The sequence below is a fragment of the Carlito syrichta genome, unplaced genomic scaffold, assembly GCF_000164805.1.
Source record: "Carlito syrichta isolate Samal-C Ts95f unplaced genomic scaffold, Tarsius_syrichta-2.0.1 Scaffold307227, whole genome shotgun sequence".
NCBI classification, from domain to species: domain Eukaryota; kingdom Metazoa; phylum Chordata; class Mammalia; order Primates; family Tarsiidae; genus Carlito; species Carlito syrichta.
Genome location: NW_007251323.1, coordinates 510,025 through 525,971, shown reverse-complemented (window position 1 = coordinate 525,971; position 15,947 = coordinate 510,025). Strand labels below are relative to the sequence as shown.

At 41.8% G+C, this 15,947-nt stretch overlaps 1 protein-coding gene across 1 annotated transcript in view; it reads left to right on the top strand.

Annotated features, from left to right (window-relative positions):
- Positions 1–15,840: 15,840 nt before the first annotated feature.
- FBXO28 (F-box protein 28) overlaps positions 15,841–15,947 on the top strand; it is a 44,007-nt gene continuing 43,900 nt past the window's right edge. Inside the window, exon 1 of the mRNA XM_021715631.1 lies at positions 15,841–15,945. Coding sequence (XP_021571306.1) covers positions 15,877–15,945 — 69 coding nt within the window. The 5' untranslated portion in view covers positions 15,841–15,876. The remainder of the gene's footprint in view (positions 15,946–15,947) is intronic.

Below are 15,947 nucleotides of genomic sequence, written 5' to 3'. Positions count from 1 at the left end.
GCAACCTCGACCTGCAGGGCTCCGGCGATCCTTCCGCCTCAGCCTTCCAAGTAGCCGGAATTACAGGCATGCGCTACCACGCCCGGCTGATTTTTTTATTTATTGTAGAGATGAGGTCTTGCATGCCCAGGTAGATCTCAAACCCGCGGGCTCAGGCAATCCACTCACCTCAGCCTCCCAAAGGCGCGGGATTACAGGCTGAGCCACCGAGCCCGGCTTCACCTTTAGCCACAGGAAACAGGGACAGATCATTCCCAGCTGGCCCAAGACTAAACTGGGATATTGCAATTCAAATATCCAAATGCCTTTATATCTATCAACTCATCATCCCTCACTGTCCTTCATTAAAATAGTCTCTGTAAGTGAGAGAAGGGTCCTGTAGCGAATGAAGGACCCTCAAGCTCAAGATGTATTTGCTTTATGATAAAGCCACTTCTGTGAAGAAGTGAGCCATGGAAAGATCTGCATAAAAGACTTTCCAGGCAGAAAGAATGACCCTGAGAGGGAAAACATTGGGCATGAGGAAGAAAAAAGGCCTGTGAGACTCAAGCAAAAGAGATGGGAAGAGTAGGAAACTATGAGATCAGAGCAGACACAGATGACAGAGCTCGTCAAGTCTTACAGGCCTTTGTAAGGACGCTGGGCTTTTATTGAGAGGGTCAGAAATCACTGAGCAGACAGAAATGACCTGACTTATGTTACAGTAGGATAATTCTAGCTGCTGGATTAAGAATAGACTGAAAGGGGGTCAGGGAGAATGCAGGGACACAAGTTAAGAGGCTGTTACAGTAACCCAGGTAAGATGATGGCAGCTTGGTTAAGTAGTGGAGATGGTAAGAAGTGGTAAGATTAGCAATATATTCTGGATATATTGCTACAGGACAAGCTGTATTGGATGAATTGGATGTGGGACATAAAAGACAGGAGTCAAGAATGACATCATCTAAGGGGCAAGGAGTTTCTTTGTAGGGTAATGAAAAATTCTAAGATTGTGGTAATGGTTGCATAACTTTGAATATACGAAAGGCCATTGAATTGTCTGCTTTAAGTAGGTGAATTTGAATTATATCTCAATAAAATTGCTTGGGTTTTTTTGCTTTTTTTTTTTTTGAGTTGGAGTCTCACTCTGTCGCCCAGACTGGAGTGCAGTGGCCGCTCCCGGCCACCACAGCCTCGACCTGCTGGACTCCGACGATCCTTCCACCTCAGCCTTCCGAGTAGTCAGAATTACAGGCATGTGCTACCACGCCTGGCTGATTTTTTGATTTATTGTAGAGATGAGGTCTCGCCAAGTTGTCCAGGTGGGTCTCGAACCCGCGGGCTCAGGCAATCCACTTACCTCAGCCTCCCAAGGCTCAGGATTACAGGCTGAGCCACCGAGCCCGGCAATTGCTTGTTTTTTTTTAAGGAATAACTTCAAGATTTTGGTGTAAGCAACAGGCAGAATGAAGTCACCATTCAGCTGAAATGCACATACTTTCAGAAGAGCTGGTTTGATGGAGTTTAGTTAGGGATACAGTAAGTTGGGGAGGTGCTAAGTTTGAGATGCCTATTAGATATCCAAATGAAGAAACTTCCTAGGCAGTTCAATATTTGAATCTCTAATTCACAAGAGTGATCTGGGATGGAAATAAGTTTGTTTTAAAAGGGACTAGCAAGCCGGGCTCGGTGGCTCAGCCTGTAATCCCGCGCCTTTGGGAGGCTGAGGTGAGTGGATTGCCTGAGCCCGCGGGTTCGAGACCCACCTGGGCAGGTGAGACCTCATCTCTACAATAAATCAAAAAAATTAGCCGGACGTGGTAGCGTGCGCCTGTAGTTCCAGCTACTTGGAAGTTGAGGCGGAAGTATCACAGGAGCCCAGGAGGTCGAGGCTGCAGTGGCCGGGAGCTGCCACTGCACTCCAGTCTGGGCTACAGTGAGACTCCAACTCAAACAAAAAAAATAAAAATAAAAATAAAAAAATAAAAGGGACTAGCAGTCAGGCACAGTGACTCGCACCTGTAATCCCAGCACTTTGAGAGGACTGCAAAGCAGGAGGAATTGTTTGAGCCCAGGAGTTCAAGACCAGCCTAGGTAACATAGCAAGATCTCATCTTTACAAAAATAAAATTAAAAAATAAAAATATTAACCAGATGAGGTGGCACACACCTGTAGTCCCAGCTACTCAGGAGGCTGAGGCAGAAGGATCAACTGAACCCAGGAGGTCAAAGCTGCAGTGAGCCATGACCATGCCACTGCACTCCAGCCTGGGCAACAGAGTGAGATTCCAACTCAAAAAAAAAGAAAAGAAGAAGAAGAAGAAGAAGAATTTGGCAGAAAGAGATGGATTCAAAAAGGAGACTGCTTAGCAGCTTGGTGAAGTAAAAGAAAGACAAAGATAAATATGTAGCTAGCAAACTCCAAAGTGAAGAATAACTCTCCCTCCTTTGAACTCAGACTGCTTGCTAACTGTACCATTCCAAGGCATTTGACACACACTGCTTTCTACTGATGGCTATGAAAATGAGAAAACAGTAGGCAAAGTGCTTATTACAATGCAAGACCCACATTACCAAGTTTTACTGTAAGTTCACTGAGTACAGATATTAACATATTCTTATGCCTCACACCCTAGAGACCTACACAATGTTTAAAGAACGTTTCTGTCCTAATTTCACAAGACAAAAAAAAGTTGTCATTCAAAGGCTAACTCCATTCTCCTGAAAGATCTGCATGGAAGTCCAACCAACACGAGCAGCCCTGCAAAGCTGTATATTCCCATTGTGATCATGCCACTGCACTCTAGCCTGAGCAACAGAGTGATATCCAACTCCCAAAAAATGTGGGGTGGGGGGGTGACTAGATGAGATTACCTCAGAGTGAGCAAATGATAAAGAGCCCCAAGGACTGGGCCCTTAGGCACTCCAATGTTGAGGATGAGGAAGATGCAGAGAGACTGAGGAGAGAGGTCAGTAGGGGACAAAGAAAATCAGACTGGCATAGTGACCTGAAAGCCAAGTGCAGAAAGTGTTTTAAAGAGGGCAGAATGATCAACTGTATCAAGTGCTCCTGACAGGCCAAGTAAGATGAGTACTAAGAATTGACCCTTGGACTTCACAATGTGGAGGTTCTCAGAAACATTCAATAAGAACAATTTTGATGATATGGCCATGGTAAAAACCTGGCTGGAGAGTGATCAAAAGAGAATATGAGAAGAGAAATTGGAGGCAGCAAGAGTGACCAACCCTTTAAAGAGGTTTTGCTGTGATGGGAAGGAGAGAGATGAGGTAGCAGCTGGAAGAGTATGTGACGTCAAGAGATTTTTTATAAGATGAGAAAACTAATGGCATGTGTATGCTGAGGAGAAATATTAAATAAAGAAAGACATCTTAGTGGAAGAGAAGGAAACTGCCGGAGTGATTCCTTAAGTAAAAGAGAGAGGATGAGATCTAGGATCTAGTATACAAGCGGAAATGCAAGTTAACCGTAGCTGGAAACTGGAGAAGTTCAACCAAACTGATGGAGGGGGAGGCAGAGCATGTTGATGAGTGCAGCCTGATGAGTAGATGTGAGAAGGGAGCTTGTGGAAGTTTCTTCCTACTGCTGCTATCTGGGCATTGAAGTAAGAAGTCAGGTCAATAGCTGGATGGGGGATTGAAGGTTTGAGAAGAGAGAACAAGGTGTAAAATGATCATTTAGAGAAATAGAGGAAGTGAACTTGGGGAATATACAAGACTGCAGGGCAACAGTAAAGCCCACTTAAGGGTCATGATTGTGAATTTAAAGTGACAACAGTTAGCATGGTTGCATATATGTTGATAGCCACTTTCAGCTCTCTAATACAGGAAGAAGTAAATAGAGAGTTGGATTTAATCATACTCTAACCACACTTGAAACTATATTTTAGCCAGAAATATGTCAAAGCAAGAGAGGACAAGAGAGTAGAAGGCTTCTCCATAGGAGCAATGATAACGACTATCAGTGGAACTTAGGTAAGGTTAGGAAGGAAAGAATATTATGAGAAGGGTGACAGGCAATAAAAACACAGTGAGATCAATGGATGTAGGTCCCAGTGGGGTCTAAGGATTGACTTTGAAGTATTAGAGTGAGCTGCAAAGATAGGAAGAGACAGCCAGAAATTGGGATGTTGGAAATGGACATAGTTGCTGATAATGACAAAGTCTAGAATATGGTTATGGGAGTTAGTAGCTGAGAAAGAATGGAGGATAAGACCATTGGGGGATATCAAGTTAAAAACTGTGAGCTGCTGGGCTCGGTGGCTCAGCCTGTAATCCCAGCACTTTGGGAAGTTGAGGCGAGAGGATTGCCTGAGCCCACGGGTTTGATACCCATCCAGGCAACTTGGCAAGACCTCTCTCTACAATAAATTAAAAAAAAAAACTAGCCGGCCATGGTAGCCCGTGCCTGTAGTTCCAGCTACTTGGAAGGCTGAGGCAGAAGGATTGTCGCAGTCCAGCAGGTTGAGGCTGCGGTGGCCGGGAGCATGCCACTGCACTCCAGCTTGGGCGACAGAGTGAGACTCCAACTCAAAAAAAAAAAACAAAACTGTGAGCAGCCAGGCGCCTGTAATCCCAGCATCTTGGGAGGCGGAGGCGAGAGAATTGCCTGAACTCATGGGTTTAAGACCAGCCTGGGCAACATGACGAGACCTCATCCCTACAACAAATTAAAAAATTAGCTAGGAGTGGTGGCACATGCTTGTATTTCCAGCTACTTGGAAGGTTGAGGTGGAAGAACTGCCTGAGCCCAGCAGGTCAAGGCTGCAGTGGCCGTGAGCATGCCACTGCACTCCAGCCTGGGCAACAGAGTGAGACACCAACTCAAAAAAAATACCAAAAACTGGGAGCAACTGCGAGGTTAGAGTGTGCATTAACCATGGTTTTTTTAAATGTATGTATTAATCTATTTATTTTAGAGAAAAGGTCTTACCCTGTCATCCAGCTGGAGTCCAGTAGTGTGATCATAGCTCACTGTAGCTTCAAACTCCTGGGTTCCAGCAATCCTTCCACCTCAGACTCCTGAGCAGCTAGGACTACAGGAGCTCACCACCACATCTGGCTAATTTTTAAAAATATTTGTAGAGAGAGTGTCTCACTATGTTGCCTAAGCTGGTCTCAAACTCCCAGGCTCAAGCAATCCTTCCCCCTTGTCCTCCCCAAAGCACTGGCATTATGCATGAGCCACCACAGCTGGCCATTATTTTTATTTTCTATATTTTATGATGTTTTACTATCTTGGGACCTTACAGTGCCTGGAAGGGACTGTTCCTCTCAGGTTTAGCTAATTCCTAGAGAAAGCAAATAACTTGCCTTTGAATATACCTTTAATATACAAGCCAAAAACTGAATGCCATACCTCCACTAGCCTCCTTTTATCAGATATTAGCAGTCCAGGACACCATCCCTTGCTTTAAATCACCTCAGGGCCAGGTACCAGACAGCTAGGGACCACTTTTGTAGCCCAGAGTACACCAGAATTATTCAAACTCTCTAATTTCAAACTTTCTCAGTTTGCCTACCCTATTTTGCTAATTATTTCTGGCAATAATAATAATAATAACAATGGCTCTAACCTATGTTTTCCCCTTATTCCTTCTGTCTCTGCACTGACCCTGGTGCTTTGCCATATGGCCCTTCATAGTATAGACTGCACTTCCTCTTGGGAATTGTAATAAATTCTTCTTTGAAGGCAACTGTATCCATGTCTGTCATTTTATCATATCTGATTAAAACAAAATTTCAAGTGTATTTTCAAACAGAAGATGAAGAGAGCATTAGAGCATTTAGAACAGTCATTGGCACCTAGTAAGCATTCAATAAATTAGAGCTATTGTTATTCTCTTTAAATAGTTGCCTCACAGGCACTTAATCTCAACATTCCCCAAATCAAGCTCATTTTCTCTCCTCCCACGCCCAAGCTGCTCCTTTCCCTGTAAGCCTCATCTCCATTAAAGGCACATCCAGGCATCCCACTGCTCAGTTTGCAGAGAAGTGACATCTTTAACTTCTCCCAGTATTTTATTCTCAATATCTAATCAGTCATTAAGCACTGGGTAGTCCTGTCAATTTTTTAGTCCTTTCAATTTCAACAATGTTTAACTCTCTGCCCATTGCTTTTTCCCATTCTGTCTTTGCCCGTTTTGTGTTGTTCTAAAGGATTATCTGAGGCTGGACGATTTATATATATATATTTTTTTTAATCAATATTTTTTATTATGATATTGTGGGGTACAGTTAAGGATTAGGTATACAAATATGCTTCGTTCAGGCACCCTTGTTGATAAGAGGTGTCTCCCCATCCCCAGACAGGTATTTACTACCATTAATCCTATCTCCCTTCCCCTTCCCCCCACCCCGCAATTTATATTTTTAAAAGGTTTATTGGCTCATAGTTCTGAAGGCTGTACAAGAAGCATGGCACCAGCATCTGCATTTGGTGAGAGCCTCAGGCTGCTTCCATTCATGGCAGAAGGCAAAGGGGAGTCTGTGTGTGTGGAGATCACGTGGTGAGAGAGGAAGCAGAGGGGTGGGTTGCCTGGCTCTTTCTAACAAGTAACTCTCATGGGAACTAATAAATTAATGCTCCCCAAAAGAGGGTCCCCAAGACTCCCATTAGGCCCCCATTTCCAACATAGTGATCAAATTTCAACATGGGGTTTTAGGGGACATACATCCAAAATATAGAACATTCTAAAGGCCACTGTTCCAATTCAGGTCCAAAGTCTTTTCTTCAAGTATTACGCTAGCTTCCAAACTGGTATCTCTAACCACCACCATCGGAAGCCTCTCTGCTTTCCAATCTAATCTTCCTATTATCACTAGAACAATTTTTCTAAACATAACTGATCAAGCTATTCCCCTAACTTAAAATGACTCCAATTTGTCCACAGTAATAGTTTTCAAGTGTTCTTTTGATCCCTAGGGTTTTGAAAACCTGCCTCCGAGAGCAAGAGAAAAACCAACTGAAGTGAATCTTGGGCCTTCCATCTAGCTTTAAGTAAAGATCTGCTTCTATCTATTGTATGTGTTAAGGATCTTTGAAAGATTGTCTTTGTAAAAGAAGAAGGAGGAGAAGGAGGGAAAGGAGGAAGAGGAGGAGGAGGAAGAGAAGGAGAATAACTCACTCCTGTATTGACTGTATCAGTCTGGGTCCACTCAAGAGGGAGAAATTGTACAGAGTTAATTTGAACAGAGAAAGCTTAATATAAATATTTATGAATTATAGCAGGGAATTGGAGCAATGAGGAATTGACTAGTAGGACGTAAAGAGAACTCTGAAGAATAAAAGAACAGCAAATATAAGTTGCAGTCATATTATTTGAGTTGGGACATGGTACCGAAGGAAGAGGCTCCCCCAGGGCTGGGACCCAGACCTTGAAGGGCATAGCCATGTCTCACTGAATGGCAGAGAAGTTGCTGTGGTGCTATGCTGACCGAACTTGCTAGAAATCTGCCCTCTGAATTTACCAGAAATCTGCCCTCTGGGATGCCAGGGAAAGTTGTTCATGGAGAGGAGTCCCACCAGAAACACTTCATTACAAAGCCACTCAAGGGAGCTGGCAGTGCCAGGGGAAGCTATTGGCCAGTGGGTGCTACTGTCATGTACTGTAGGAGCTGGAACTGGAGAAGCCACCCCTACCTAGCAAGCACACTAAAACCAGGGAGGAAAACCCTTTCCTTTTGCAATGTTTCTCCAGAGCCTTCTACTATCATAGCTTAGCACTCTGCAAACTGATAAAGAAAAAAATACTTAAAGGGCCTATATGTAGTTTCACAAAGCAGACAAAAGGGGTGAATTTAGCTCAGAGGCAATTGATTGGCAATTGGCACAAACATTTTGAGGAGAATGAAAAGCAAAAAGTTACCACCAGTTTGCAGAATTACAGTCCAAAATCCTGCACACACACTCACTTTCCTGATCTCCTGGATGTTTACATAGTTCACGCTACTTTTGTTTGAAACGTGCCCACACCCTTCTTCACCTTTTAATTAAGAAAGACACTGCACGTATCCCAAACCTATCCTTCTAAGTCAAGTTAAAAAAAAAACCTTCTCTATGAAGCATTCTCTGATCTTTCAAATCAGAATTAACCACGCCTACTTTTATGTTCCTATAATTTTTGTTTGCACACTTTTCTAATGACAGAACACAGCTAGCTGAATCACTTTCCCAGAACAGTCCAGGAAATTAACCTTTTCTTCCTAAAAATGCAACTTCAGGAAAACTGCACATGAGGGAATAAGGAGACTATGTCTCCTTATCAATGGAATCAATTCAGGTGATCTATGTGGCCAGATTCACATCCTCTTGAGGGTGGGAAACATTATTTACATCTGCGACTCCTCCTAGTGTCCTACCCACTTAGCAACCAATAAACACTTGCTGCATTGAAAGTTTAGTGAAAAATTACTTTAGCTACTCTCCCTGGAGTCAAAGTTTTAAATTTTTAAAAATGTATCTAATAATAAAATTTTAGACATTAGTCATGATAGGAAACTTATCTAGTCAAAAGATGGGGCTTTAGAAACACATTTAATTGCAATCCATAGAAACTCTAAATCTCTTTTAAGTTAGGATATGAGCTCATCCTTCATTCTTTCTAAATATATTACAAATCTGTTAACAAAAGAAAAAAAACAATGTCTGGTTTTCACTTCCTCTTTTTCTTCCCTAAAGCCCATGTTTCTGTGGAGGTGTAATAAGTTAGACCACTGGTTGCCACACGCCACCACAGTCAACCCTGCCATATCTTTCCCAACACACACCCTGACCAGAAAGGCAGAAGGGTAACTGGAGCCAGGATGACATGCAGTGTCTGCATGAGAGTACACTGATGTTAGTACCTCTAATCAGAAGAATTCAAAACCCTACCCATTTGTTGTCACAGTGAATCCTGATATCAACTATGTAGGATAAGAGAGAGAATATTATTCCCTTTTACAAAGATGAAACTAGAAACACACCGATCTTTTTCTTTTTCTTTTTTTTTGGGGGGGGGGTCAGAGTCTCACTCTACCCAAGCTGGACTGCAGCGGCATGCTCATGGTCACTGCAGCCTTGACTTGCTGGGCTCAGGCAATTCTTCTGCCTCAGCCTTCTTATAGCTGGGATTACAGACATGCACCACCATGCTCAGCTAATTTTTTGATTTATTGTAGAGAGGAGGTCTTGCCAAGTTGCCCAGGCTGGTCTCCAACCCATGGCTTCAGGCAATCCTCTTGCCTCTGCCTCCCAAAGTGCTGGAATTACAGGTGTGAGCCACCGCCCCCAGCAGCACACCAATCTTAAGGAGAACGTGTACATTCCATACTTGAGAGCACTGTCTTGCTAAGGTCCTATGGTAGTTTGTTGGCATAAATCCACATTTAGAACCCAGAACTTCTCCTAAGAATTCAGATGTTTGTTTTAGTTACAAAATATTTGTTTTGATTGGAAAGCATATTTAAAACAAGCATTGATTTTAATGATTGAAACAAAGCAATCATTTGCTTTGAAATTCTCTTCATTAAAAAATATGTAGGACACATAAGGGCACAAATCCAATATGCATAAACATGACCATTTGAATGAGCTGACAGGCAGGAACTAGTTTAAATTGTTCTCAAAGTTGTATTCTATTGTTAGATCAACTAATCTGGATGTTAACCAGCTGACTGCAAGCAGAGAGTTAAGGGAGTAGGAAGACTTTTCACATGTCCACTTCAAGCTAACAACAGTACATGATGATTGGATTTTAATATAAACTAAGGTAGAGAGTGATGATTTACATTTTAAAGGATTTTCTATGGGTTTCCTTCCAATGAGAATATCTGTAATGCATTTAAAGCACAATTCCATTTACAAAAACTCTATTTCAATCTAACCCATGAAGAAGCACTTAATTTTAATAAAACCAGGTAGAAAATTAATTTAACCAGGCATGGTGGCTTATGCATGTAATTCCAGCACTTTGGGAGTCTGAGGCAGGAGGATCTCTTGAGGCCAGGAGCTCCAGACCAACATGGGAAACAAAGTAAGACCCTACCTCTTCAAAAAACAATGTTTATAATTACTCAGGATCACTTGAGCCTAGGAGTTCAAGATTACAGTGAGCTATGATTGTACCACTGCACTCCAGCCTGGGCAACAGAACGAACCCCTGTCTCTAATTTTAATTTAAAAATTAATAAATAAATTTAATTCAGACTAAATTGTAATAGGTTCTATGAAGAGATGGCAATGTCCCAAGTAGAAAAGTGGTATTATAATCTTCTAGTGGAGATAAAAATGAACATATTATAAATATTCAAACATGTCAGAAACAGTTAAGCATAAAGCATATATTGAATATTAAACAATCCTGAGATAGAGATTTTGGGGTTCATTTTCTTGCTATAAAGGGATACCTGAGGCTGGGTAATTTTTTTTTTAAAGAGAGGTTTATTTTGGCTTACAGTTCTGCAGACTATACAAAAAACTTGGCGCCAGCATCTACTTCTGGTAAGGCTTCGGGAAGCCTTTGCTCATGGCAGAACAGAAAGAGAGAGAAGGGAAAGAAGTTGTCATATGGTAAGAGAAGGAGCAAGAGAGATGCCAGACTCTTAAACAACCAGCTCTCACGTAAATTAATAGAGTGAGAATTCACTCATCACCATGGGCAGGGCACCAAGCCATTCATGAGAAATCCGCCCCCATGACCCAAATAGCTCCTACCAGGACCCATTTCTGACACTGGGTGTCACATTTCAACATGAGATTTGGAGGGGACAAATATCCAAACCATACCAAGAAGAATAAAAGAAATACAGCCTAGGCAACATAGCAAGACTTCATCTCCACAAAAAATTTTAAAAATTAGCCGGGGGTGGTGGTACTCACCTGTAGACCCAGCTACTCAGGAGGCTGAGGCAGAAGGATCATTTGAGCCCAGGAGGTCGAGGCTGTGGTGAGTTGTGATTGTGCTACTCCACTCCAACCTGGGCAACAGAATGAGACCAGGACCAAAAAATAAAATAATAAAATAAATCACTTCAAACGTTTTGCAACAACGATAGTTAAAATGACCAATTATTTACATGGCCAGTGAGTAAATGGGGAAAGCATGCCAATTCTGACAAGCTCACCCCCACCAACACCTCCAATTAATTTCCTCCCTTAGTTGTGTCCTCTTTCCCTTAAACCTTAGCTTTTTTTGCAGTTTCCATTATCTACTGTGCAATGATGAGATTCTGAACAAAGCTGTAAAGGAAAGGACATATTGAAAACTTTAAGATTAAGACCCAGAACTAAAAAAATAGAAAGCTTCACAATTTAGTAATTTGTGTACATTTTCCTTTGCCAAAGGATATGGTAAGAATACAAAGATATGGAAAAGCAGGCAACCTTTAACTGTTTTTATTCTAAAACAATTGTAAGATAGTACAAAGGACTCTGGTATGCTCCTCAACCAAATACAGCAATTGTTAACATTTTGTCATATTTGCTTTATTAATCTCATTCTCTATCTTCTTAGCATTTGTGAGTAAATTGAGGCATCATTCCTTTTACCTCTAAAAACAGGAACACCTCTGAGAAATTGTGGATTCAGTTTCAGAATCCCACAATAAATAGTGCAATAAAGCAAATCCCACAAAATTTTTTTGTTTCCCAGACATATAAAAGCTATGTTTCCACTATACAGTAGTCTATTAAGTGTGCAACAGCATTATGCCTAAAAAAGGTACACACCTTAATTTTAAAATTCTTTAATGCTGAAAAATTCTATCAATCATCTGAATCTTCATTGAGTCATAATCTTTTTGCTGCTGGAGGGTCTTGCCTTGATGTTGATGGCTGCTGACTGATCAGGATAGTGGTTGCTGAAGGCTGAGGTGGCTGTGGTTATTTATTTATTTATTTATTTTATTTAATTTTTAAGTTGGAGTCTCACTCTGTCACCCAGGTTGGAGTGCAGTGGCATACTCACAGCTACCATAGCCTGAATCTGTGGGGCTCAGGTGATCCTTCTGCCTCAACCTTCCAAGTATCTGGAACTACAGGAGCGTACCACCACACCTGGCTAATTTTTTTCATTTTTTGTAGAGATGAGGTCTTGTCAACTTGCCCAGGCTGGTCTCGAACCCATGGGCTCAGGCAATCCTCTTGCCTCCACCTCCCAAAATACTGGGATTAAAGATATGGGCCACCACACCCAGCAGTAATTTCTTAAAATAAGACACCCATGAAGTTTCTTGCATCAATGGACTTTTACTTTCACAGATTTATCTGTAACATGTAATGCTATTTGATAGCATTTTAACCATAGTAGAATTTCTTTCAAATTAGGAATCAATTCTTTCAAACTCTGCCACTGCTTTATCAATCAAGTTTATTTTCTATACTAAATCCTTTGCTGTCATTTCAACAATGTTTATAGCATCTTCCCCAGTAGATTCCATCTCAAGAAATCACTTTTTTTGCTCATCCATAAAAAGCAGCTCCTCGCCGGGCTCGGTGGCTCAGCCTGTAATCCCACGCCTTTGGGAGGCTGAGGTGAGTGGATTGCCTGAGCCCGCGGGTTCGAGACCCACCTGGGCAGCAAGACCTCCTCTCTACAAGAAATCAAAAAATCAGCCGGGCGTGGTAGCGCATGCCTGTAATTCCGGCTACTTGGAAGGCTGAGGCGGAAGGATCGCCGGAGCCCAGCAGGTCGAGGCTGCGGTGGCCGGGAGCAGCCACTGCACTACAGTCTGGGTGACAAAGTGAGTTTCCAACCCCCCCAAAAAAATAAAAGCAGCTCCTCATCAGTTCAAGATTTATTAAAAGATTGCAGCAATTTAGTCACATCTTCAGGGTTTACTTTTAATTCTAGTCCTCTTGCTATTTCTACCACATCTGCAGTTACTTCTCCCACTGAAGCCTTGAGTCTCTCAAAGTTATCCATGAGGGCTGCAATCAACAACTTCCAAACTCCTGTTAATGATTATATTTTTACCTCCTCCTATAAATCACAAATGTTCTTCATTAGATCTAGAATGACAGATTCTCTCCAGAGGGCTTTCAGTTTACTTTGCTCAGCTCCATCAGAAGTATCATATATATAGCAACTATAGCCTTATGAAATAGTTTTGAATAATAAGACTTGAAAGTCAGAATTATGTCTTAATCTATGGGCTACAGAACAGGTGTTATGTTAGCAGGCATGAAAAAAACATTCATCTCCTGCATAGCTCCATCAGGTCTCTTGGGTAACTAGGTGCCTTGCTAATGAGCATAAATGTTTTCAAAGAAATCTTTTTCTGAACAATAGGTCTCCACAGTGGTCTTAAAACATTCAGAAAATCATGTAATAAACCATGTTATCATTCAGGTTTTGTTGTTCCATTGACAGAACACAGGCAGAGTGGGTTTCATGTAATTCTTTTTTTTCTTTTCTTTCTTTTTTGAGTTGGATTCTCACTCTGTCACCCAGGCTGGAGTGCAGTGGCACACTCACAGCCACTGCAACCTCAACCTGCTGGGCTCAGGTGATCCTTCTGCTTCAGCTTTCCAAGTAGCTAGAATTACAGGAATGTACCACCATGCCTGGTTACAATTCTTAAGAGTGCTAGTATTTTCAGAATGGTAAATGAGTACTGGCTTCAATTTAATGAGCACCAGCTCACCAGCTTCATTAGCCCCTAACGAGAGAGTTAGTCTGTCCTTTGAAGGTTTGATTTCTCCCATCTACTCATGAAAATCCTAAGTGACGTCTTCTTTCAATATAAGACTGTTTTGTCTACATTTAAAATCTGTTGTCTAGTGTAGTCACCTTCATCAATTATCTTAGATCTTCTGGAGAACTTGCTGCAACATCTCCATCACCACTTGCTGCTTCACCTTGCACTTTTTATTTTGGAGACAGCTTCTTTCTATAACCTCATGAACCAACCTCTGCTAGCTTCCAACTGTAGCTTCCTCACCTCTCTTAGCCTTTATAGAACTGAAGAGAGTCAGGATTTGGCTCTGGATTAGGCTTTGGGTTAAAAGAATGTTCTGGCTGGTTTGATCCTTTATCCAGACCACTAAATCTTTCTCCATATCAGCAATAAGTCTGTTTCTCTTTTTTTTATCATTAGTATGTTCACTGAAATGGCACTTTTAATTTTCCTCAAGAACTATTCCTTTATATTCACAACTTGAGTAACTGGTGCAGAGGCCTGGCTTTTGACCTGTCTGGGCTTTTGACATGCCTTCTTCACTAAGCATAATCATTTCTAATTTTGTATTTAAAGTGAGAGACCTGTGACTCTTCCTTTCACTTGAACACTTATAAGGCATTGTAGGGTCATTAATTGGCCTAATTCCCATATCTTGCATTTCAGAGAGTAGGGAGCACAAAAAAGTGAGGTGCAAGTAAACAAGGTATGCCTGTACTTCAATGTATATTTCCTAAGAACAAAGACATTCTCTTACATGTCTACAAAATAATTATCCAAATCAAACATTTTAATATGATTACAATATCACCTAATATATCTAATGGACAATAGTCCATTGTCTTTTCTTTTCTTTTTTTTTTTTTTGAGTTGAAGTCTTACTCTGTCACTCAGACTGGAGTGCAGTGGCGCTCCCGGCCACCGCAGCCTCGACCTGCTGGGCTCCGGCGATCCTTCCGCCTCAGCCTTTCAAGTAGCCGGAATTACAGGCATGCGCTACCACGCCCGGCTGATTTTTTGATTTATTGTAGAGATGAGGTCTCGCTGCCCAGGCGGGTCTCGAACCCGCGGGCTCAGGCAATCCACTCACCTCAGCCTCCCAAAGGCGCGGGATTACAGGCTGAGCCACCGAGCCCGGCTCCGGCTTATCTTTCATAACATTAATACTTTTGAGTATTTTATGGGTCAGTCATCTAGATATTTCTACCTCAAAGACAGGTTATGCGCTTTTTTTGCATGAATGTTGTGCTGCTTCCTTTTCAGGGTATTATATTGAGAGGTACATGATGTCAGTTCCTTGTGTTTCTTGAGATGTCAGTCTTGATCATTTAGTTATGATGGCCCACCAAATTTCTCTGTTGCAAATTTCGTTTATCTTTGTAATTAATACATAATTTGTGGGAAGATATTTTGAGACTATGTAAATATGTTCATCACATGTTTACCTTCTAGTTTTAGCATCTTTTGATGATTCTCAGCTAAATCAATTGTTTTATTATAACAAAATGAATGTATAATACAATTCATTATTTTAAAGTATACAATTCAGTGGTTTTTGTATATTCACAAGGTCGTGCAACTACTATCACCACTAATTCCAGAACATTTTCAGCACCCCAAAAAGCAACCCTACACCCATTAGCAGTCAGTCCCTTTTCCTAGCTACCCTCGCTGCTGTCAACCACTAAGCTACTTCCTGTCTCTATTGATTTTCCTATTTCAGACATCTCATATAAATGGATCAAACAATACATGGTTTTTCGTGTCTGACTTCTTTAACTTGTTTTCAAGGTTCATCCATGTTGTCGTGGTTTTTATCGGTATTTCATTCATTTTTATTTGCCTAAATCAATTGTTACCATGATTCTTGAAAAATGATATTATAACTACATAATTCCCATCTACACTTATTAGGCAACATTATTTCTATCATCCTTTCTCAGGAAGCTCTCTAAGAAAACTGCACCAGTGAAGTTCATTTTAATCAACAATACTCCTTTGCTCTCAAGCTGTTACCAATCTCAGGTAAAAAGGCTACAACCACCACCTTTTTGGGGTTTACATGATCTCCCTTCACTTCCACTAGACTAGCACAGTTTTCCCAGAGGCCCCGCCCCGCGCCTCCAGGTGTCCCCTCCCCGGCGGCTGCAGGAGGAGGAAGTGACGCACCGGAAGTGTCCCTGTTCCCCTTGCAGTGGGGGAAGGAATCAAACCCCCAAGATGGCGGCGGCGGCGGAGGAGCGGATGGCAGAGGAAGGAGGCGGCGGCCACGGCGACGGCGGCTCCTCTTT